General features: G+C 42.8%; 1 protein-coding gene across 2 annotated transcripts in view; it reads right to left on the bottom strand.

Annotated features, from left to right (window-relative positions):
- PTEN (phosphatase and tensin homolog) overlaps positions 1-22515 on the bottom strand; it is a 50837-nt gene that overhangs the window by 13474 nt on the left and 14848 nt on the right. For both annotated transcript variants that reach the window (XM_086617057.1, XM_086617056.1), the window contains exons 2-7: positions 21271-21355; positions 17608-17652; positions 12800-12843; positions 9158-9396; positions 2219-2360; positions 374-540 (exon numbers count right to left, since the gene is read on the bottom strand). In XM_086617057.1, coding sequence (XP_086473183.1) covers positions 374-540; positions 2219-2360; positions 9158-9396; positions 12800-12843; positions 17608-17652; positions 21271-21355 — 722 coding nt within the window. The remainder of the gene's footprint in view (positions 1-373; positions 541-2218; positions 2361-9157; positions 9397-12799; positions 12844-17607; positions 17653-21270; positions 21356-22515) is intronic.

The raw sequence follows: 22515 nt of genomic DNA, 5'->3' as shown, positions 1-22515 counted from the left end.
GCCAAGAGCACAGACAGGATCTTCTGTGCCTGCTCAAACCTTCGGAAAATTTAGTGAAGAAAACAGCTGGAGTTAACTTGCTCAGTACGCAAGTCTATTTTTAGAATGAGAATGTTTCTTCCTCAATTAGATTACTCACTACTACCCAAACGACTGCAATACATATCCAGCATAATTTTTATCCAACCTTTGTCCTTAATTCTCACCGACTCTCAAAATATCCAGGCTTTCATTTTGTGGTAGATTGTCTCCTCGGGAAACATAGACATCAGAGAATTAAATACTGATTATACATCGCTGAAGAATAACCAACATTGCAGCCCCGCACCGGGATCGGCCCGACAACATTTTCCAGACAAGTGAGAAAACCAACCTTTTTCAACATCTTGTTCTGTTTGTGGAAAAATTCCACTTTGATATCACCGCACACCGGCAAAGGTTGAGGGAATTCAAAGTACATATACTTGTCTTCACGTCTTGAGGGTCCTGAAGGGGAGGTGAATATCTTTACCTTTAGCTGGTACACCACAAACTGAGGATCTGCAGGGCAAAACAGAGCGACGCTTTGTAAGAAACGCCTTCGAGTGGCAAAAAAGCAAAACACGAGTATCAGAATCACAACCCCAAGCTACTGGGGAAGATTTCAGAAGATATTCTGAAAGTTAAATAAGTATCAGCACTGAGGGGCATCAAACTTGGCTAGATGTCACTGGAAACAAGCTAAAAGCTTTCTGTCCTTTGCAGCAATACTCTCAGGCAACTGTAGAGTTCTGAAAAAGTTGCTGTTTCTTTCTAACATAACAAGAAATGACTACATGAAGAGACTTTTCCTTGCACATCTGCTAAGGAATCTGCTGTTCCTTCCTAAAACGCTGCGTATCAGCAAAGCAGATTAATCATTTACAGGTGTATTAATGCTTTATAAGCCTCCATATAAAGAAAAGTTTATTCCAGAGTTAAACTTCTTGACTCTTCCTTGCATATTGCCTCTCATCTCTATATTATATGGACATAAATGAGGGGTTTTATTCTCTCCCATCTCTTCTTCCAATTGCAGAGTGGGCAGTCATGCCAGCACAAACTGGTTTCTACAAACAGAACTGTTACACAAACAAAAACAAGGACAAAATTTAACATTAATACACAAACCAACCAGCACCGACAGACTATGTATGCAGGCACAGACTGTACGTCTGTCCTGTACATCACCATCACCACAAAAGCACCAGCCACGGCACAACTTTCCAAATTAAATCTGCAGAGGTAACAGCTGAAGTTACGAGGGTTTTTTCGGTGCAGCCTAAGCAGATTTTCTCCAGAAATTGCCAGACGCCGGCGTGAAAGCCAGAAATATTAAATGCAACTTGTTCAAAGAAGTCTTTCTGCATTTGCTCCTCACTTCTTTGTTGGTATCTGTCTTCTCAGGTGCTCAGCAAATCTTTTGTTTCTCCCAACATCCTGCTGTGAAAATGGCACGCTAACAGCACGCGAGCCATTCATAGCTCGATTTCGCAAGTATAGCACAGTTTATGCAAAACATCAAATAACTGGTGACTGGAGAAATCTGTAACCTCCACACCTCTACCCTAGAGGCAGAGGTTTTTTGGCAGAGGCTCCTCCCTTTCTCCTCCTCCTCCTGTAAATACAGCTAACCTGACAAGTTGCTTGATTGTTTACGTGCGTTACACGTTCAGGTACTGTCTTACAACAATATTAATAGTGCAATTTTAATCAAAGCCACAGGAGGCACTGGAATTAATTACACATAGCAGCAATCCCCATAGCAAAACCATTAGAAAGAGTTTTTCCACTAAGAAAAAATGAACACGCAACGCTATGCAGTCACTGCCTTGTAACACAGCCCACAGAAGGACAGAAGTAAATTCATATTTATACTTCGAAGTTTCAAGGAATCTGCTGCTCCTTCCTAAAACACTGTGTATCAGCAAAGCAGACTAATCATTTACAGGTGTATTAATACTTTATAAGCCTCCATATAAAGAAAAGTTTATTCCAGAGTTAATTAGATTTTTACCCAGTTGAATCCATTTTTTTATTTATTTTTAAACATCATGGCAAGAATGATGTTGCTGCATTTGAAGCCCATACGCCATTAAGCAAATGTTTTTCAGCAATTTATATAGCAAGAGTTGCTATAAAAAAAAAAAGGCTTTTTATAGAAGTAAGGAGCAAATATCTAAACAAATAAATCTCTTACTGCAAGTTCCGCTGCTGAACATGGGAATTGTTTCAAACATCATCTTGTGAAACAGCAGTGCCACTGGTCTGTAATCCAGGTGATTCTTTAACAGGTAGCTATAGTAGTACACGTAGCGTCTCTGACTGGGAATTGTCACTCCCTAAACAGAAGGGAAAAAAAAAAAAGTCAAAAACCATCAAGACCATTTATTAGCATCATGGACAGAGCTCCTGCTCAATACCTCAGCAGGTGTGTATATATATACTTTTATATATATATTTATTTATATATATATTTATTTATATATATATTTATTTATATATATATTTATTTATATATATATATAAAAAATATAACTAAAGGCAAATAAACCACGAATGAAAAGATGGCTAAAGCACCTGGAATAAACCATCAGGATCTATGCTGAGTGTATCCCTGCAGCAGCTGCACTGGAGACCAACCCACGGCGTGAAGTTTCTAAGCTGGCTGTACCTAGAAAGCAGGGCAGCACTGCCCAGAAACAGTTTGCAGGACAGTAACTCGTGACAACCCTCAGTGATTCCTTCACCACGGGCCATCCTGGGCACCTGAAGGACTAGCAAAGGCACAATTCACCTCCAAAGCATTCCCAAACACAGCCCACGTACGCGTTCCCCTGTTCCTAGACATGTGTCCACGGCTCTTGTACTCGTCCTGCAGAGTGTTTAAGAGGAAGAAGAGAAAAAGCTCTTCTTTTTGAAGGTGGGGAGTGTCAGACATTAAGCATGAGGCACCTTGAACATACTCTAATTTTGAAGCACCTACACAGGAATTGCATTTCCACAGCAGCTGAAGTCAAAAGACTAATTTTGTTTCTTAATATCACTCTGCTCAAGACTGACGCTCCCTTCCATTAACAAAATGCCCTTCTGAAATGTTTTCACAAAAACCAAAAGTGGAAAGATTCCTCAATATAGGCCCAATATCCCAAACTGTTATCCCAGTTGAATTACAACTCTGAAGTCAACAGTTGCTTTGAGAACATACAACCAAAGAATGATTTTATTACTGATTTTAAATCAAACTAAACTTCAAGTAAGGGAACAGTTTTAAAGCTGTTATAGCTAATATTTTCAAGCAAAAGTGATCAAGATGAAGAATAATTTCATTTCCTAGAAAATGCATCCCATGGTTTATAACAACCCATACTACAACGTTTGCAACAGCATCAGTAAGTAAACTTTCACGTTAAAACTAAATGTGAAACTGCAATAAACTGGAGATAAACTGGAAAGGTTTCCATATAGAAGCCTATGAGCATTTTGGTCACAAAACCTACAACACAGTATTTTTATGAACTGTTAGTTCTAATATCTGCTTCACCTTACAACAGCCATAAGCTAAGAGTGGTCAGAGGACTTCTAATTGAGTAAGCATCTATTCTGCACACCTGACAATATCCATTTCCTGCCATTCCTTAAAAAAAATATTGATAAGTCTGTCTCCTTACCACTTCAGCTGTTTCTAAATTACACAAAAGACTTTTCCCTGCAGCAGTTCTACACTGAACTTAAGTAGCCATCGACACTGACCATGTTTTTGGTTCAGATGTCATCTCAGTAGGTATCAGACTCACTTCTCAGGGAGCTTTAAAGTTTGCTTTCCTTGGATCTGAGCCTCATGACTGAGAAAATCCCAGCCTCAGAGCAAACCATCAGTAATTTGCCAACACTATTCATCAGAACAAAACCACGCAGGTAAGGAAAACGCATCCTTCTCCGCTCATAGCTTCTTCATGGATGTTCCCCAAGGAGAAATCCCAGCCCACTTTTGCAGGACAACCGGAACGAAGGGAACAGTCACTTTTGCAGCTATATAAAGCAATAGTCGATCTCAAAGCAAAACCAGTTCTCATCCAAGAGGGCAGTTTTATCCCTCTAGCCAGAGATTTTTACTCCCTGGAGATGTAGCCTTTACCCTGAGATCCTAAGAACCAGCCACACTGAAGAGGAACAGAAAGTTCTCCGTTTTCCAAAGGTCTGACTTCAAAGCAGAACATTTTCATAACAAGCTAATGTTCCAAGAGGTACAACCAACCCCCACTTAGTTTTACTCAAGAAGAATACAAAGATGATCTGAGGGCTGGAGCACCTCTACTATGAAGACCGGCTGAGAGTTCGGGCTGTTCAGCCTGGAGAAGAGATGGCTCCAGGGAGACCTTCCAGCACCTTCCAGTACCTGAAGGGGCTACAAGAAGCTGGAGAGGGACTTTGGACAAGGGTGTATAGTGACAGGACATGGGGCAATGGCTTCAAACTGAAAGAGGGGAGATTTCCATTAGAACTAAAGAAGAAATTCTTCCCTCTGAGGGTGGTGAGGCACTGGAACAGGTTGCCCAGAGAAGTTGTGGCTGTCCCATCCCTGGAAGTGTTCAAGGCCAGGTTGGATGAGGCTTTGGGCAACCTGGTGTAGTGGAGGGTGTCCCTGCCCATGGCAAGGGGGTTGGAACTGGATGATCTTGAAGGTCCCTTCCAACCCAAACCGTTCTGTGATTCTAAAAAAGAACAGGGAAGCAGTTTAAGTATTTTCTCCTCAAAGCTTATGTTTCCCTTCTATCATCATCACCATTTTTTAAATGGACATTAGATAAACTTCTCTAGTCCCTACGCCAGAGTTTCACAGAGCACTGCCGAGCGGTGTAGACATCACAAAAACTGTCAGGTGCTGCTCCTGGTTCTCCTCTCAGTGTTGCATGGGCAGTGCTATGAAGAAGAAACGTTTTGGGAAGCCTTATTCCCACGTTCACTCGAATAATACGCCCTACTATGAGAATCAAGCTAAAGCTGCAGCCTCAGACTAGGCTTGCAGCATCGGGTTTGGCAGAGCTTGTCACCTGAGTACATGGAACAGGCATCAGGTCAGCTCTGACACATCAGACACTGGATATCTACCCTGCTCAAAGAGTCATTCTGAGACTTGCTCGCATGAAATAACTGGTTTCCATTTCCTGTTCAGTTACACTGCTATTAGGAGCCATTCCTAAAAATACAACGTTATGACGGTCAAAGAATGCTCCTGAAAGGATGAGCTCCAGCTCAAGCACTTGAGTAGTTTTTCCCACCAATAGGTAGAGTTTTTCCCTCTACCTATCCATTGAGTAGAGTATGGTCACTTCTGAGTCTAATCCTCACCATAAAACCCTTCAAGGTAGAAGGAGGAATAAATAAAGACCTTCTCCAGCTGTAGGAAGGTGTCAAGCCTCCATCATCACAGTAGTATTTCAGTGTCCATCTTAAGGAAAAAAAAAAGAGGTAATAAGCTAACCACTTCAAATAGTGCAAGCAGCAGCTTTTTAGAAGACTTTTTGGAGGGTTTACTTCTCCCTCAGGTCTGAAAATGGGTTGGAAAATTACAGTTCTTTATCCAATTTCAGAAAACAGCTTGTCTCCCTTGGCTCAAAGAGAAAATGGAAATCAGTCCTGCTCTACTAGAGCAGTGGTGACTGATAGACACAACCATTTAGCCAGTACTTTCTCATCTTCATTATTCCCTCCTTCTGAAAAAGTTCCCCCTACTATGATGAGTTACAGAAGTCAAGATGGGCAGCTTATAGAGGAGGAAAAAAAACCAAAATACCAACAGTTTTTGGTCAGAGAGAGACTTTTAGACTCAGTTCTGAACACCTTACTCCCTGCTACTTTTCCCAGGGAAGAGAGTACATTAACAGACCATCTGGCAACTGCCAGCCTCATCTACAACAACTCTCACTTAACATCTAAAGGCCTCTGTGAAGCTGCTTGTCCCAGCAGGTACCTGGGAAAAGCTTGCTCCAGAAGTACTCAAGGTTGTTCTCTTGACCAATTAGTCATACTTCCTCTTGCAATTAGACTCCCACTTCCTGCCAGCACGGACTAAATCCTTCTGAGAATCACTTGGCCGTGCACGTTAACGGCAACAGCGATTTAGCTACGCTATTCTGAGCGGGTACATACAAAGTGCACACCTTGTGCAGGCTTGAAACGAAGAAAATTTGGTACCTAATTAAAGCCAGTGTTCCTTCATCACACATGTGCTGGTTCAGCAACAAGAAAAAAAAAAAAAAAAAGCAAAGCATCTTCTTGTCCCTAGGTGCAAACAGCTCTTTTGATGTCTCATTTACTCCGAGTTCAGGAAGCCAGTTACATAAAGGTGTGGTGAAGTGTCAAATGAGAGAGCAGCACTTGACATGTAACACTGAAATATGGGCCACGACGGAAGAAAAAGCTCCCAGAACCTGCACTGGAATATCTGTTTATAAACACCACTTCAAGGATTATGGGAATCACATGCTGCCCACTGTTCACATAAAGATAACCATGCTCAAGTGGAGCTGGAAGGGGGGGGGGGGGGAAAACCCCAACAACTCAACTCTTGCAGCAGAGACATTGAAACCAAAACAGAGCTGCTGGTTACAGAAAATATTTACAGTGATGCTAAACAAGGCTCTCACTATTCCTGATTACTAAGCTCTCCGTTACCTCGAGCATGCCAGAGGGAGCACTGGGGTACTGAGGAACACCTCACTGACCTTACCCGTGCAGAAATACTACCCTCTCTTTACAAAAGGGAAACCGAGGCACAACATGCTTCACCGCGTGTTTGTTCCGTCGGTTTTATATTTCATAGAATCATAGAATGGTTAGGGCTGGAAGGGACCTTCAAAGGTCATCTAGTCCAACCCCCCTGCAAGGAACAGGGGTATCTCCAACTAGATCAGGTTGCTCAGGGCCTCGTCCAACCTGGCCTTGAACGTCTCCAGGGATGGTGCATCCACCACCTCTCTGGGCAACCTGTTCCAGTGTTCTACAACTCTCATGGTAAAAAATTTTTTCCTAATATCCAATCTGAATCTACCTCCCTCTATTTTAAAACCATTACCCCTTGTCCTATCACAACTGGCCCTCCTGAACAGCCTCTCCCCATCTTTCTTGTAGGCCCCCTTGAGGTACTGGAAGACCGCTATAAGGTCACTCCGGAGCCTCCTCTTCTTCAGGTTGAACAGCCCCAACTCTTTCAGCCTGTCCTCATAGGAAAGGTGCTCCAGCCCTCTTATCATCTTCGTGGCCCTCCTCCTCTCATTCGTCTCTTCAGATAACACGGAGTAATCCACGCTGTTTGCTCATCACGCAGCTCATTCCTCTTCACCGTCATGCACTCTTACCAAAAACCACCAAGTTTTCATGGGAAACCTTGGCACTGGCTCTGCTTTAGCATTACACCACACACAACTATCTTCTCAGCAGTACATGGAATAACAGCTCCATCTCGTAAAGAGAGCAAACCAACAAGTTATTTGCTCCTTCCAATGAATTAACAGCCAAATTCTACAATTCCTTAGGTGACACTTCTGCTCTTGAGAGCCTTCAAACACGAAACTCTGCTTATTAGAGGTCTACAGGCTGTGAAATTAATACTTTATGCAAATATTACAGCAACACAGAGAGCTCTGTACTTGAGTAGGCTGAAACTGGCCTGCCGGGATGATCCCCCTGGGCTGCTCTACCAACATACACAAGGAAACGATGGAAGATGAGCAGGGAAGCTTCCTGAAGTGACCTTGCAAGTCACACCTTGTTATATTTGGAGGAGATTTCAAATGAGGAGGTTAAATTCCCATTAATGAGGCATAACCATGCCAGGAAGGTCCAATGTACAGTTACTAAGTCTGTCTGCACCACTGACAAGGTCTTAACAGAAAGCTCTTGTAGCTGTGAACATAACTTCCCTGAAACGAGATGCTCCCATTTCTCCTCAGGAGACAAGAAACGAAACGGCAGCACCTCGTGAAGCAGACTGAGGGCAGCCAGTGCCTGGGTCTAACCAGCCTTTCATTGGAACGGGGCATCCAACAACAGACTCTTCCAGTAGGGTCATTCAACCGTAACACGCACTGCAACGACTGCACATCTCCAAACACCACCGCAGAAGTTAAGAGAACCTGAGGAGACGAACAACTCGCCCATTCAGACACAACACGCTAGAACAATCCTCTTATGTGGGCTGAAAATGCTGAACGAGAAAGTTCACTCGTCGACTGCCTGTTCGATGCAGCACGCAGCAGAATGCTATTTAAAAAGCTTGTTAAAATAAACTGTCCAGAGCTTCTTGAACAGGAGATGGAAAAACCAGACTGTTTTAGCGTTGTGACTAATTGCTACTGCTGCTTAGGAAAGCTTTTTCATTTAGAACTTCACTGATCCAACAATGTTGAAGCTAAATCAAACCAGATATCACGACTGATAGAAAGTATTTAGAATCATAGAATGGGTTGGGTTGGAAGGGACCTCAAAGATCATCCAGTTCCAACCCCCCTGCCATCGGCAGGGACACCCTCCACTACACCAGGTTGCTCAAAGCCTCATCCAACCTGGCCTTGAACACTTCCAGGGATGGGGCAGCCACAGCTTCTCTGGGCAACCTGTTCCAGTGCCTCACCACCCTCACAGTGAAAAATTTCTTTCCTATATCCAACCTAAATCTGCCCTCTTTCAGTTTAAAGCCATTGCCCCGTGTCCTGTCACTACACACCCTTGTCAAAAGCCCCTCTCCAGCTTTCCTGTAGGCCCCCTTTAGGTACTGGAAAGCTGCTAGAAGATCACCCCGGAGCCTTCTCTTCTCCAGGCTGAACAGCCCCAACTCTCTCAGCCTGTCTCCATAGCAGAGATGCTCCAGCCCTCGGATCATCTTTGTGGCCTCCTCTGGCCCCGCTCCAGCAGCTCCATGTCCTTCTTGTGCTGGGGACCCCAGAGCTGAACACAGTATTCCAGGCGGGGTCTCAGGAGAGCAGAGTAGAGGGGCAGAACCCCCTCCCTCGACCTGCTGCCCACGCAATTAAAGGCCATTTCTGCTGGCCATTTCTTAAAGGGCTTGACTATTTGAATTGATCTCAAGCTGAAAAGCATAACAACACAGGTAAGAGAAGAACAGAAAATAGCTCACCTTCTTGTCTCTGGTCCTTACTTCCCCATAGAAATCTAGGGCTTCTTGAGCCTTTAAAAACTTGCCTCGATGCAACAAATACGCACAAATCATTACACCAGTTCGTCCCTTTCCAGCTTTACAGTGGATTGCTGCAACATGATTGTCATCTTCACTTAGCCATTGGTCAAGATCTTCGCAAAAGGGTTTGATAAGCTCTAGCTGTGGTGGGTTATGGTCTTCAAAAGGGTACTGTGCAACTGCAACGAGAAGTAGTAATTTCTCAAAATCTCAGATGGAAATTGCAGCAAGCTCAAGCAGGACACGTCAACTTTGTGACCGGCGTGCAAAAAATTTAATTTCTAAATAAACCCCCATCTCATACATGGATATATATTTTTATTCCAATATTATTCAGCAACGTACTGCATATTATATCATATTATATGCATTGTAGACATTTCTCTAGTAATACATAAGCAAGCACCCTGCTACACGACGAGACTATTTCACACCGCTACCGAAATCAGTGGCACAGACTCTGGATCTTACATCACAAATTTTCTAGAATTTAAAAGTGCATTGGCACAAAAGAATAACCTTGTGAAAACCCATTACTCAAGCAATAATTAGACTGCCCGCTGAGAGAAAACAGGGCCAGACCTCAGTCACTGACCAGACAACAGGAATTCCACCGAAAAATTCTGACCGCACTTGGGTCTGCGTTGGGAACGAACTCAAATTTGCTCAAAGGGGTTTTGAACCAAAAAACCTGCAATTTCCATATTCAAAAAATGGTAATCCAAGAAGAAATGTCACACAAGGCACTTGCAATACTTAAGGGTTTTAAAGTCAAATCACTGAACAAGGCTGTCCTTTTTCTTCTATGGAGATACACACGCAAACGCTTTCTTCCATCTAGAGGTGGAAAGTATTTCAAGTGAACGTGCAAGAAATGAAAGAAAACTCAGGAGAACAAAAAAATAAGCAACAAGCAGAGACAAGCACCCAAACCTCTAACACCTCAGAGGACAGACAACGCTGTGCTGACTGGCAGAATTACCGAGGGCTGGACTAGTTTTGTCAGGAGAATAACACTTTATAAAGTGCCCCCCAATTCTCGATTGACAAGACTTGGGATCTTATAAATACATCTCTGGTTAACTTAAAAATTCTCGGCTAGAAACACCATTTCCTTTTCTGGTCTAAAAATGAATGCATTTGTTGGTGTTTGTATTCGTTTTGTAAGTGCTACTCTCTTGTCACACACGCAAGGCTCCTTTTGAAGAACCTCCAAGGACTTCAAGAGCAGAAGTGAGGGATGAAGGTATGGAACTCCTAAATTACTGCAGCACAAGTTCGAAGCCTTTTGGAGGGAACTGCAAGGACAGTTTATTCACTTGCAGTACAGACCACCCACTTAATCTCCCAGCAGACCAAACTGGGAAGCCCGATGAAGCGAATAATCTTTGCTAAAGAAGCAGCAAAGGTTAATGAACGTGAACACACACTAATAAATTCTTCCACACGGAAGATCCAAAGACTCCTCAAATGATTGTTTTGTGTGAACTCAGAGATGTCAGTTTTTGCAGCAGATGTAAACGAATTTAATTAGAAGCCCTTAAGAAAAGAAGCTGTTAGAAGATGCTGTGAAGTTGTCTGTACGACTTTGAGTCTATCTTAACTATCTCCAACAAGGTTCCTGCGAAAAGGAGAGACAAAGTAGTCCTGTGAGAACAGCCTGAAAAATCCCAAGTGGTAACAGCACGCTGAAGATGCTCTCCAAGATCTGGGATCAAAGGCAAGCCTTGCGGTATTTTCTTCAAAGAAGAGGAACGAGGAGCAGATGAAATGGGTGCCCTGTGATGGTGCAGAGGGATTAAGAGTCAGAAAGCAACTTTAGGAAACATTAAGCTGCACAATCTTGAGCAGGTCCTTGAGAGGGTGCAGGTCCTCCACGATTTTAGTTCCTAACACTGGAGCACACAGCACGGAGAATGGTTCCAATTACTCTCTCCTAGACGTTGCAAGAAAAATCCCATAGCACATAAAGGAGTGGAAAAAAAAAAATAGAAAGGAAAGCCTGTGGCAAAGCAGAAGGCAATTTCCAGCATGGAAGTACTTCAGAAACTGCAAAAACCCTAGACAGAATGCTAGAGTCCAAAGAAGGTGACAAGCTTTGCTTTCAATGTTTGGTTTTGAATTTGATGCAAGAGCATCAAAGCTGAATAACGAACTACTACAGCGTTTCATGCAAAATGCACAAATAAGAAGTTTCCTTGGAAATTAATTCACTTCAGAGGGTTTTAGAGCAGAACTGTTCTTCCAATGCTAAGGGAATCCCTGAGTCACCAATTTACTTCTCTGAGGTAACTAATCTGGGGATGAAAAGACAAAAATGTAACATGGAGCTCCCTACAACAGTGCTGTCTTATGCAGAAGAGCTGTGAAAGGTACTGTCACACACAACATTCTGGGCTGGGATTGACCATGAAGGGATCTGAGCACCCCTGTAATCAAAAACGTAAATTAAAGCAAGCCTATGTTCTGGACATATCAGAAGTACGTCCTTTTCATTTACACCTTTGCTCCTCTTGCCCAAAGTACTGCTCAAGCAGATCTCAAAATACATTTTTTTTCTGGCTTGTGTGTATTGAGAGAAGTTTGAGGACGCTCATTCAACAGCGTAAGAGCAACTCAGAAGCAAAGATGACTTCAACATGACAATTTCAGTCCTTCTATATTCAGACATTAAACCAGCCAATGACATTTGGGTCATGTTCTGAACACCCTCTTTACAACTAGAAGGATGGTTTGAAACAACAATAATAATAAAAATCAAGTTGAACCCCTGCTATGATGTCATATTAGCCAGTAAGGCCAAAATTTATTCATCTCCAACAACTACATACACCACAAGTGCTCCTTATCTACTGAGCCATTCTGAAGGACGAATTGGGGAACTACAAGCTCTACTACTGTGCACAGAGATGTTCCTCTGCACAAAGAGTAAAGGTAAATCTGTATTTATTTATCACCTGGGGAGTTAATGCTGATAAAACAGGTACATCAGTTTCCACTCACCAAGGGCCTGATCAAAAGGAGCCCCAAAAAGTTTCCCCACTGGCTCTGCTAGCTCTGCGAAGCATCTAAGAGCCAACTCATCTCAAAGAGGCATCACGTGGGAATTATTTTTTTTTTTTAAAGCAACTGAAAGTTTGTTCCAGATCTTCAAAAAGTTGTTTTATATGAATAATGACAGCAGCTTAAGTGTTCTCCATTTTTATTCCAAGTGATGCTTCTGCATAAAAATCGGACTTCTCTAAGCTTTACATCTAAAATTTTCCATTTTTACATCTAAATTTTACAGTAAGTTTGCACACTGAATTGAACAGAAACTTCCATACAGCCCATTCTGCAAAAATTTTCACAACAGTAGGCTTCTGATTGCCGTATCAGATCTTGATCTAGTCAACTGCCAGGAACATCCTTTTTTGAAAGCACCAAGAACACAGCAAGTTTCTCCAATGACTCAAGCAATCTGACACCTATTCCTTGTGCCCACATCGCCTACGTTACTATTCAGCAGCTGCTCCTTCCTACCTCCATTCAGAAACACCGGAGTTTAAAGAGAAGAACGCATACGGGACAGTCAAAACGTACCTCTGCAGTTAAATTTGGCGGTGTCATAATGTCTCTCAGCACATCTGAAAAATAAAAATAGACAGGAGGTCAAGTCAAGTCTCCGAGGCTCCCAACAGCCGTCCCACCTTGGAGCATACAGATCAGCATATGGGAAAATCATGATTTTAAACTACATGATTTAAAACTACAGCCAGAGGTTATAGCCAGAAAAAGTGCTTTGGTGCAGATGTCTAAAGCTGCTCACTAAAATACCAGTTATTTTACTGAAAAACAATTCCTTACCCCATGGCAAGCGCAGTCCCTCGGTCTGTTTAAGTCATTGTGCCTCTCAAAGGAGACATTCACACAAGTAAGGTGATACACTACTACTTTTTAACTCTGTAGTATTAATGGCCCCAGCCACTCGAGCAGCTTCACACTCCCACACAAAAGTGGACGGCTACCACCTTCACCCAAGCCAGCCAACTCCACGCACGCGTCCAAACACCTCGACAACATGGGTGCTAGGGGTGATGGGGATCACAAGGACACGTCAAGGACCCTTGGCTAGCGCAACCTGAGTGAGCATTCCTCCTCCAGTTACACCATCACAAGATCGCCGCGGGCAACTGGGAGCACCACTGAATGTTATAGTGGAGACCGCTTGTATCAAGCGGAGGTTGCGTTACTGCTCGCAACTTGGCGTTTGTTCTTGAAATTAGGTGAACCCCAAAAAATCCCAGAAGGCCAGTCGGCCAGTTATCCCCTCACAACTCCTGGAAAACGGCGTATTTCCGAAGACTTTGGAGTTGCATCAACGCCTGTCTCACCACTCTGGCTAGCTAGCAGCACAGCAAACCACGCTGCATCAGTCTTGCAGGATTACTCATGTTTGTCCCTTGGCAAGTAACCAGAAATCAACAATCCAATCAGCAGGGCTCTAACAGAGCCAAAATGCCATGCCGTAAGGGAACAAGCTGGATTAGATGTTGGGGGTAAGGTGAGAGGAGCCAAGAAGTGGATGCCCTCCGTAACTTTCCTTGGAGTTGCTCTCTGCAGGCAAAACCACACACCGCTACACGATGCAAGCGAAAAAGCAGTTCAGAAAGGAAAATGAGAACAATCCTGCCTTGAAACAACAGGACTACGGGTTGAAACACCACGACTGGGAGTCATTTCAGTAGACGAAACACATCTAGACCTTCTCATCTGATGATAACCTCTTCATAGGGTTCAGATACCCACACCAGTTTCAGGACTGGTATGAACTTATCTTTCCTTAAGTGATATGTTATGACTGCAGCCTTTGGAGCCGTACGGAGCTTACTCAACACTTTCAGACACGCAAATTTTTAGGCTCCTACGTGTATGACTGTTGCACGTAACCGGAGCCTCGCACGTGCTGCACTGAGCTTTGTCCACGAGACTCATACCCCAGGGACAGAGGCAGGTCTGCTGGGGTTGCACATGCACTCAGCGCTTCCCTTTCTCTGAATTCCAGAGCCTTCTCAACTCTGGGCTCTGCTAGGGAAAAGTCTGGCAGTTTTTACAGCTCTGATCACGTTGCTGACACTTTCTCTGGGTCAGAGGCGATACGGCACAGGTTAAGCTGGCAGATGGGACTCAAAAACACATTATCTGCACCCGAGCCTTCAAGAAGAAAGGTTAGATGCAGCATGTACACCCAGGCTGGAGTCACCACGCCTGGAGCAGCCATCAGCCATGCTGGGCAAAGCCTCTTGCAAGCTAGTCAGCACATGAACTTTGGAAGTTGAGTCTGCTAGGAAGCAAAGCAGTTAACACAAAGCATCTTCTCCAAGACAGTTTCCTTCTTCCTTTTAAAGAAACACCCAGTTCAAAGGGGTAGTACGAGATGAAAGTCTTCAAGACATCAAAAAAAAAAACACCACCACACATGGGCAAAAATTTTTTTGGATAAAAAATATTTTTGGATAAAAAAAAAATTTTTTTGGATTTTGAGGGTGATGAGTGGGTTGGCACAGTTCTTGTAATCTTCCTTACGATTAAAGTAAGTTTAAAGCAACCCAGCTGCTAAGTGGACCTTTCTGATCATAACCACGACCCCTCTGACGACAGGACTGTAGGTTACCGAGAAGATGGCAGCCCATGCCAAAGTCTACACCAACCCCATGAACACAGAGGTACAGAAAGCATAAAATCCACATTGCTCATTCCAGCTCCTTCCTTTAATTATCTGCCTGTTAAAAGAAATATACTGGAGAAGATGGAGATTATTTCAATAGGGGAGGTAACAATTTGGCAGTCAGGAGAGGAAAAGTGAAAGAACATGTTAAAATAAAGAACACTGAAGAAACAGCAAAGGGTTAAATGCACCCATGAGAAAAAAACAACACAAACAAGAAACAAAATGAAACTGGTTGCTCCAACATTCACTGGGAAGTTAAAAGTCAAGATGCAAGGATGAGGCACAAGCGACATCATGTAAGCATCAGTTCAGAAAAATCTCCCTAAATCCTTTTAAGTAAAACCGCTCACTAGACACATTATTAGGAACTTCACATACCAGCTACCTTGAGGGAACTCAAACCCCGTGACAGTGCCTGAAATAATTCTGAATCTCATCACATAACTGCTCTCAACTCCCACCTCCTCCGTTGAAGCGCAGACAACAGTCGATTATTTACAAAGCTTCACGTACAGAGATGCTCTCCTCCAAACCACCTGAAGGCTGCAGTTTCCTCCCATCTCAGGGCCAAACACTGCAACAATTCACCTAATGACATTTATGTACCACACGTGTGGATGAATTCTGCCCTCATAAAGATCAAGAGATAACCTGGCCTCCCTAGGCAGCCAGTTTAAAAGCCATCCTTTCCCAGTTGTGCAGTCATCACTTGAATCTTCATTTGCAACTGATCCATGTTTTGGGGAAGAAGAAAACCCACCCACTTGAAAAGGATCTTTTATCCTGCAGAAGGAAAATCAATGCGGGGTTCATGCACCGAAAAGTTAAAATTTTTATAGGAAGAACTATAAGAAACTATAAGAAGAACTTATAGGAAGAAATATATAGTTCTTCCTATAAAGAAATTTTTATAGGAAGAACTTGAAGACGAAAGCCTTCGGCACACTTGGGCAACTTCTTTCCACAGCTGAAAACATAATAGTTTTCATTTTCATTTAGTTTTTTACATATCAGTCATGTAAATGTCAAAAGCATTTGTCTCATCACAGCTCTTCTCACTTAAAAACTTTGAAGTTGTTCCTCTGTAAAGGTGGGGGACTGGTTTTTGCTTTTTTTTCCTGAAGTGAAAGGAGGCTGTTAGCACACCAAGTGGAAACTTTGCAAGCACCACCTCCCTGAGGAGCTACTTGTGAAGATGCACAGGTCCCCCTAAGCTCTGACTTTCTGACCAAGCCTAGAAGTTAACACACAGCCACCCAGTATTTTTACCTGTCACCTCCCGAGCCGATCCAAAACAATAAGCTCAGGATCAGGCAGCTCAGCAAACCCCAATCTTCTAAGTGACACCAGAGCCATGCTTCCCAGCAGCCAACAGCTGACCTCAGCCCCAAGAAGCAGGAAGAAATTAAGTTGTGCCTACCACCAAACCAAGCAGAAGCTGTCAGGAGGCTTCAGGGAGGTGCAATAAAACCACGGTAGTTAGATTTTATATGCTACAGATCTCCAGCACCGAGCTCCAGAAGGAAGATATCCAGAAAGTTACCTCTTTATCAGCTGTTGTAGGAAGCATTGTCCCTTCTACCCATTAAGTGTCACCACAACAGCATTTATTAAAAGCCTAACACTAGAGAGCTTCTAAGCTGGAGAAAATTTTGTTACTGAACTGTATGAAAGGCGTCCAAGGAGTTTATTTTAACGCGCATTTTATTTATGTTATCTTTTTCTGTCCCATCCTACCCCAGGCTTTACAGACAACTTCCATAACCAAGACACAACTTCTCAGCTTCTAGTATCACTTCACTCCAACAGCAGGACACGGAGTTGCTTGACCTGTAACCCTTCGACTGATTTAGAGGCGTATTTAAATACTTATTTTTAATGACCAACAGATGACGATGTAATGCATTGCCTGGATCTCCACACTACAGTAATTCTTCCACGAATTGAAGATATGTAGAAACATATTCATTTAAAAAAATAAAGAAAGTCTTAACAGCTCAGAGAATCAATACAACTTCAACAGATTTCTGGGGAAAAAAAAACGAGGGGTAGGAAAACCATGACCTACTTTTCAGCATTAGCTGACATCACCAAATCATTTATACAAATGAAATTAGCCTAAGCTAACACATAAAGATGACCAAGGAACAACAACACAAAAAATCCCTTCTGTAACGAGAACAGCTTTCTGCATAACTAAATTTTCAGAGGAAAGCATTACAGTCACGAAAGTGAGAAACCATCACGTTACCCATTGCTGCGATCACTTTTTCAAAGGAATAAACAGGGACAGTCAAGAAGAGTGAGGAAGCAAACAGAACCTGGGTACCAATACACCAAAAAAAAAAAAAACCACAAAAATATTTGGCAATTTCTTCACTGTGGACATTAATACATTAACAGAAAGCCTGCTGTGAATTACTTTTCACTTTTTAATCACACAGTACAAGCTCCAGATGGGCGAGATGCCAAGTCGAGTAAGATGAACACACACCAGCGTTTCATTTAACCTCGCTCAGCTCCCTAAACGAAGAAACAGGGCTCTCAATCAGGCTTAATTGTTTAAGAAACGTGCAAAAGATCTCTAGCTCTGCTTCAGTACAGCAACAAGCCACTTTCACTCATAAGCTATTTTTAGAACTCGTTATTTCGGAAAACACATCTAGAAGAGCGTACTTACAGATTGTATATCTTGTAATGGTTTTTATGCTTTGAATCCAAAAACCTTAAAGAAAAGAAAAAAAAAAACAGAAGGCATGTATTAATACACATTGCAATCGTGGTGACCTTAATTTGCAGCATTGTTCAAGCACCACCCGGCGCGCGCCGTTCTGCATCCCAAGTCCCAGCTGTGTCCCAAAGTCAAGGAGGCGGCGTGTTGCAGACCTCATTCCTACTCCCGGATTATTTGGATGAGTAAGACTACTTGTGCGAGCGAGGAGACCAAGACCTGACCCTGCAACTGAAATATTTATTGCATGGACCAATTTGCACTGGTTTCTAACATACCTGCGCGCCCAGAGGAAGGGCTGTTTCTTTTCACAGCAGAAAGTATCGATACCACAAGGTATTACTTCCAATTTAATTGTCCATGCAAAATATTTTGCCACAGTGGTACTTCCAATGGAAAAAGCTGTTAAAATCACTTTTGTATTCCAGTTACAACAGCCAGAATCATTTATTTCAATACCAGGTTTTTAAAGCAGCCGTTATTTGCCACTGAAGCCTGAGGACAGTGCCCGCTGATATTCTGGGCTCGGAAAGGAGGAGGAAGACCACTGTACTTTTTCACACTCGTTTCGCTTTCGTGCTCGCTTTGTCACAAAAAAACTTCCCAACCAGGCCCCGGAGAGCCAAACTGCAAACATGATTCATCAAAATTGCTGTGATTATATATGATGTGTCACCTGGCAATGTTCAAGAAGAAATAACATACAAATGTTTACACTTAACATCATCAACAGTGTGTATCTGCACATCAGCCAGAAGGAATTTAATTAGCCATGACAGAACATGCTGTTCAAATTGAAAAGAAACACTAGCTGCTAAAATCCTGGAAAGCTCCAGCGAAAACAAGCTCTGGTTATCAGTCATAATATTCCAGAAGAACCTAGAAGAAGTCTGTGGTTAAGTCGACGCGTTAAAACGAGAACAGATGTGAACGCTCCTCGTGCGGCATCGAGTACGAGATTCCAATTTCCATCGCCAAAAATATTCCGGCACTCCCACTGGCGCCTCTGTTGGCAAAACTTTGGGAGATTAAGGAAGATGGTGGATGCGGTGACTTGGTTCAGGAGATGTTCCCACTTGTTTAAAACACACCGGAGAGAAAAGAGAGCTGACTCTGCCAGTAATACCCACAACGCTGAGTATAAGCTTTCGTGCAATTTTTCCAAGGACAAAAATTCCATCCAAAACCTCTCAAAGCGTCAGTCACATGGAAACAGCAGTCCAGGTCGTACTTCTCATACAGTATTAGCGTTACATTTGTCAGGATACCAGCTATTCAGAAAAAAAAACCCACACACTGGCATATCCTGGCTCAATACCAATTGCTCCGGAGCTCAAACACGTTGAATTTCTGCATAAAAAGCTCTTGGTAAAAAAAAAAAAAAAAAAAAATCCACAATAAAAAGATGACAGGAGCAGATAAGGACCTGCTGACCGCAACACGCAGAACGCTGCACGATCCCATTTTGTGCTTTAAATTCTTGTTTAAAAAACAGGGGGCAAACACAACACTACTTCAGCATCCAGTTCCCTACGGTCACTTCAGTTACATCTCTCTGGAACTTCATTTGGTTGAGGACACTTTTAGGTGATCACTGCACTCCTCCTGATTGGTGTTTATGGACAACTTAGTAATGATGTAGTTATTCCCTTTCAGAAGTCTAATTCACACATATGCACATACTTAACCAATAAAATACATTTTCTTCCTACAGAAGCAACTGAAACCAGTGCTGTGAATGGAAGAAGGCCTTCAAAGGCCTGTTATTATTTATTTGGATTATTCCCACGTTGGTTATTTCAAGCCCAGCCTTTGCCCCCATTCTCTGATTTCCGAAGGTGGAGTCCATCAGCGACCACGGGTTTCATGTAGCAGATGCAACGCCCACATCAACTGAATGAAAAGGTGGCTCTGACTGGCACAGAAAGGTGGTTAGATAGCTGGAGGTTGTGGGACACCCCTTAACCATCCCAGAAGGACAGCAAAAGCTTTTTCTTGCGTGCAATGGTGTGATTAAAAGACACAACTTCACGTCTCTTAATGACTCTAGCAAAGACCTACATGCTCTCCAAGAAGCTTGCTATGCTCAACCCAACGGATCTGACCAGCTCTGGAAAAGTGACTTCTCCTCGCGGCCGGGTGGCAGAACAAGGTCGCTCCTGCACGCCTGGTCAAACCCAGCCTCTGGTATTTTCGGTGCTATTCGTGGATTGCCAGCTTCGTCACGACGGTTAAACACGCAAACCCGAAACTCCCTTGAAGTCATCCTGCAGCTGCGCGGGGAGGTCGCTGCTCCAGACGACCCATTCTCAGTCGAGGGTTACGATTCCTCCCAGTGTGGCCGTCCCCACTCATTTCTGTACCAACTTTGATGCAAACAACTAGCAGTGAAGTTCGAGCAGCGCTCCTCCTGCCTGCCAACGACTACGAGAGACCTTCTGTGGCAGCTCAACCTGGGAGCAGCACCTCCTTGGCCCACATAGAATCATAGAATGGTTAGGGCTGGAAGGGACCTTCAAAGGTCATCTAGTCCAACCCCCCTGCAAGGAACAGGGATATCTCCAACTAGATCAGGTTGCTCAGGGCCTCGTCCAACCTGGCCTTGAACATCTCCAGGGATGGAGCATCCACCACATACACCTACTTCTAACTTTGCTGCATAACTGTGTCCCTTACATTATCCCCCTCATCCCCAAACATCAAGCCTCTTGGAGAGCTACTGAACCCATGTCCTCAAATGCCCAAGATCTCAAAAGCATCACACATGACTTAAAAAAAAAAATCGTAACTTAGGATCCTAAAACCACTAATATTTGGCAGCTTCTGCCAAGTATTTCGTTTTTAAAGCCCTCTCACACTGCATTCTCCAGGCAGGGTGTTGACTAAACAAATTACAACAATGCTCCTAAAACACTAAGTACCCCTTCCACAGTTGTAGCCACCAGTTCAGAGTAGATAACTTCATTTGATGTTAAAAATCACAATGTGTAGGTTTAGTTTGGGGTGTTTTTTTTTTGGCTTGGTTTGTTGGTTTTTGTTTTTTGGGGTTTTTTTTATGCTATAAAGCATCACCAGCAACAACGAATTTTAGCTGATTTTTCTCCTCACCCACAACTATTGAACACAGCCAGATGTAAAAGCCTTTACCCAAAGTCACCTGTATTTACTACTTGAAATCAGAATTAACTTCTCAAGCACTTCATTTAATTGACTGAAGAGAGGATATGGGCTAACATATTCTGAAATGCCATCAGCTACCTACGGAAACTTTCAACACCAGGAACAGAGGCATGGACCGACATCTTTCTAAAAGCAAAGAACTTCCTTTTACCCCAAGACAATTTACTGAAATCAGTTTTTCTCACTAAAAAGCAGATTACATGCATTTGAGATCAACCAAGAACAGAAGCGTGGCTTAAATTTCTTGAAAATATCATTTTCATTGTTTCCAATATTTTTCAGGAAAGCCAATAAGGCAATTATCCACAAGATGCAAAAAACTTGCCATTACTACAAGTCAGAACACACATCCTTTCCTCAGCAGAACATAAATGAGTGTAGAAAAGGATACATCAGATTTACAACAACGAGTTAAGAAAAATGAAGCCTTACCTTACTACATCATCAATGTTGTTCCGGTACACTCCTTCAAGTCTCTCCGCAGGAAAACCCATAGCAATTATGTTTGGATAAATATCTGAATGCACAAGTTATGGAAACATTTGTAAAGCATGTGAAATTTCTACTATAATATTAAACGGACATGAATCAAATGTTTAACTATATCAAAGTCGGAGCAACAACTCCAACTGACTCCCATATGCCAACAATTCTGTTTTCTACATGCAGTAATAAGGGATCTTTTCCAAAAAAAAGCTGAGAAAAAGGTGGTGGTGGGGAACTCGGAAGGGAAACTTCTGAAAACACAGTACTTTGACCACAGCCACTGGAACAAAAATCTCCTTACATCTCAGACAGATGATTTACTAGAAGTCTATGCTATGAGGCAGCTGATGGTTAACATCCATTAGGAAGCCAATCCACTAGAAAAGCAGAGTCATCATCTCTCTAGGATCACATAGCTGCTACATACTGCTCTTTCTCTACACTGTGAGTACCATATTAAATCCGATGGGAAACTATTCAAACAGTCTCGTGTGACTGAATGGCAAGATGTTCCAAATTAAAACCCATGCCCAAGTCCGTACTGATCCCAAAATAGGTATACGACACAAAAGAGTAAAACAAACCCAAAAGTGCACTTCAGGCATGCAAGCCCTGGCAAGGCTACATAAACACTCATGTTTTTATCACTTTCCATGATTTCTATCCAACAGATCACTATAGCAGCTGCTAAGGTAGCTCTGAATGCCTAAATGTAAGGTATCCTACAACGGTTTGGGTTGGAAGGGACCTCAAAGACCATTCAGTTCCAACCCCCCTGCCGTGGGCAGGGACACCCTCCACTACACCAGGTTGCCCAAAGCCTCATCCAACCTGGCCTTGAATATCGCAATAGATAGGAGTGTAGATATCTGAAAAGGGTTACAGATCTCGTTTATTAAAAAAGCAATTCCATACTTCCGGAAAAATATTCTAGCTTCTTATTCTGAACTACTTGTAATTCACTTGTCAAAAGCAACCTGAGATACAGAACTTCAGAAAAGTACCTCTCAGCAAAAACAAACTAGTGTTAAGGAAAAAGGCCAAATAAGAAAATCCTAAGTTTACATCTAGAGCCAATGTAGTAACGAATTCACAACGAACTGCCAGCAAATGATTGGTATTTATTTTCCTGGTAGTGTAATGATACACGGATTTCATGGGGTTTTTTCCAAACAGAACTCAAGAAAAGAA

The sequence above is a fragment of the Tauraco erythrolophus genome, chromosome 9 (genome assembly GCF_009769465.1).
Source record: "Tauraco erythrolophus isolate bTauEry1 chromosome 9, bTauEry1.pri, whole genome shotgun sequence".
NCBI classification, from domain to species: domain Eukaryota; kingdom Metazoa; phylum Chordata; class Aves; order Musophagiformes; family Musophagidae; genus Tauraco; species Tauraco erythrolophus.
This window is presented reverse-complemented; position numbering and strand designations above follow the sequence as displayed.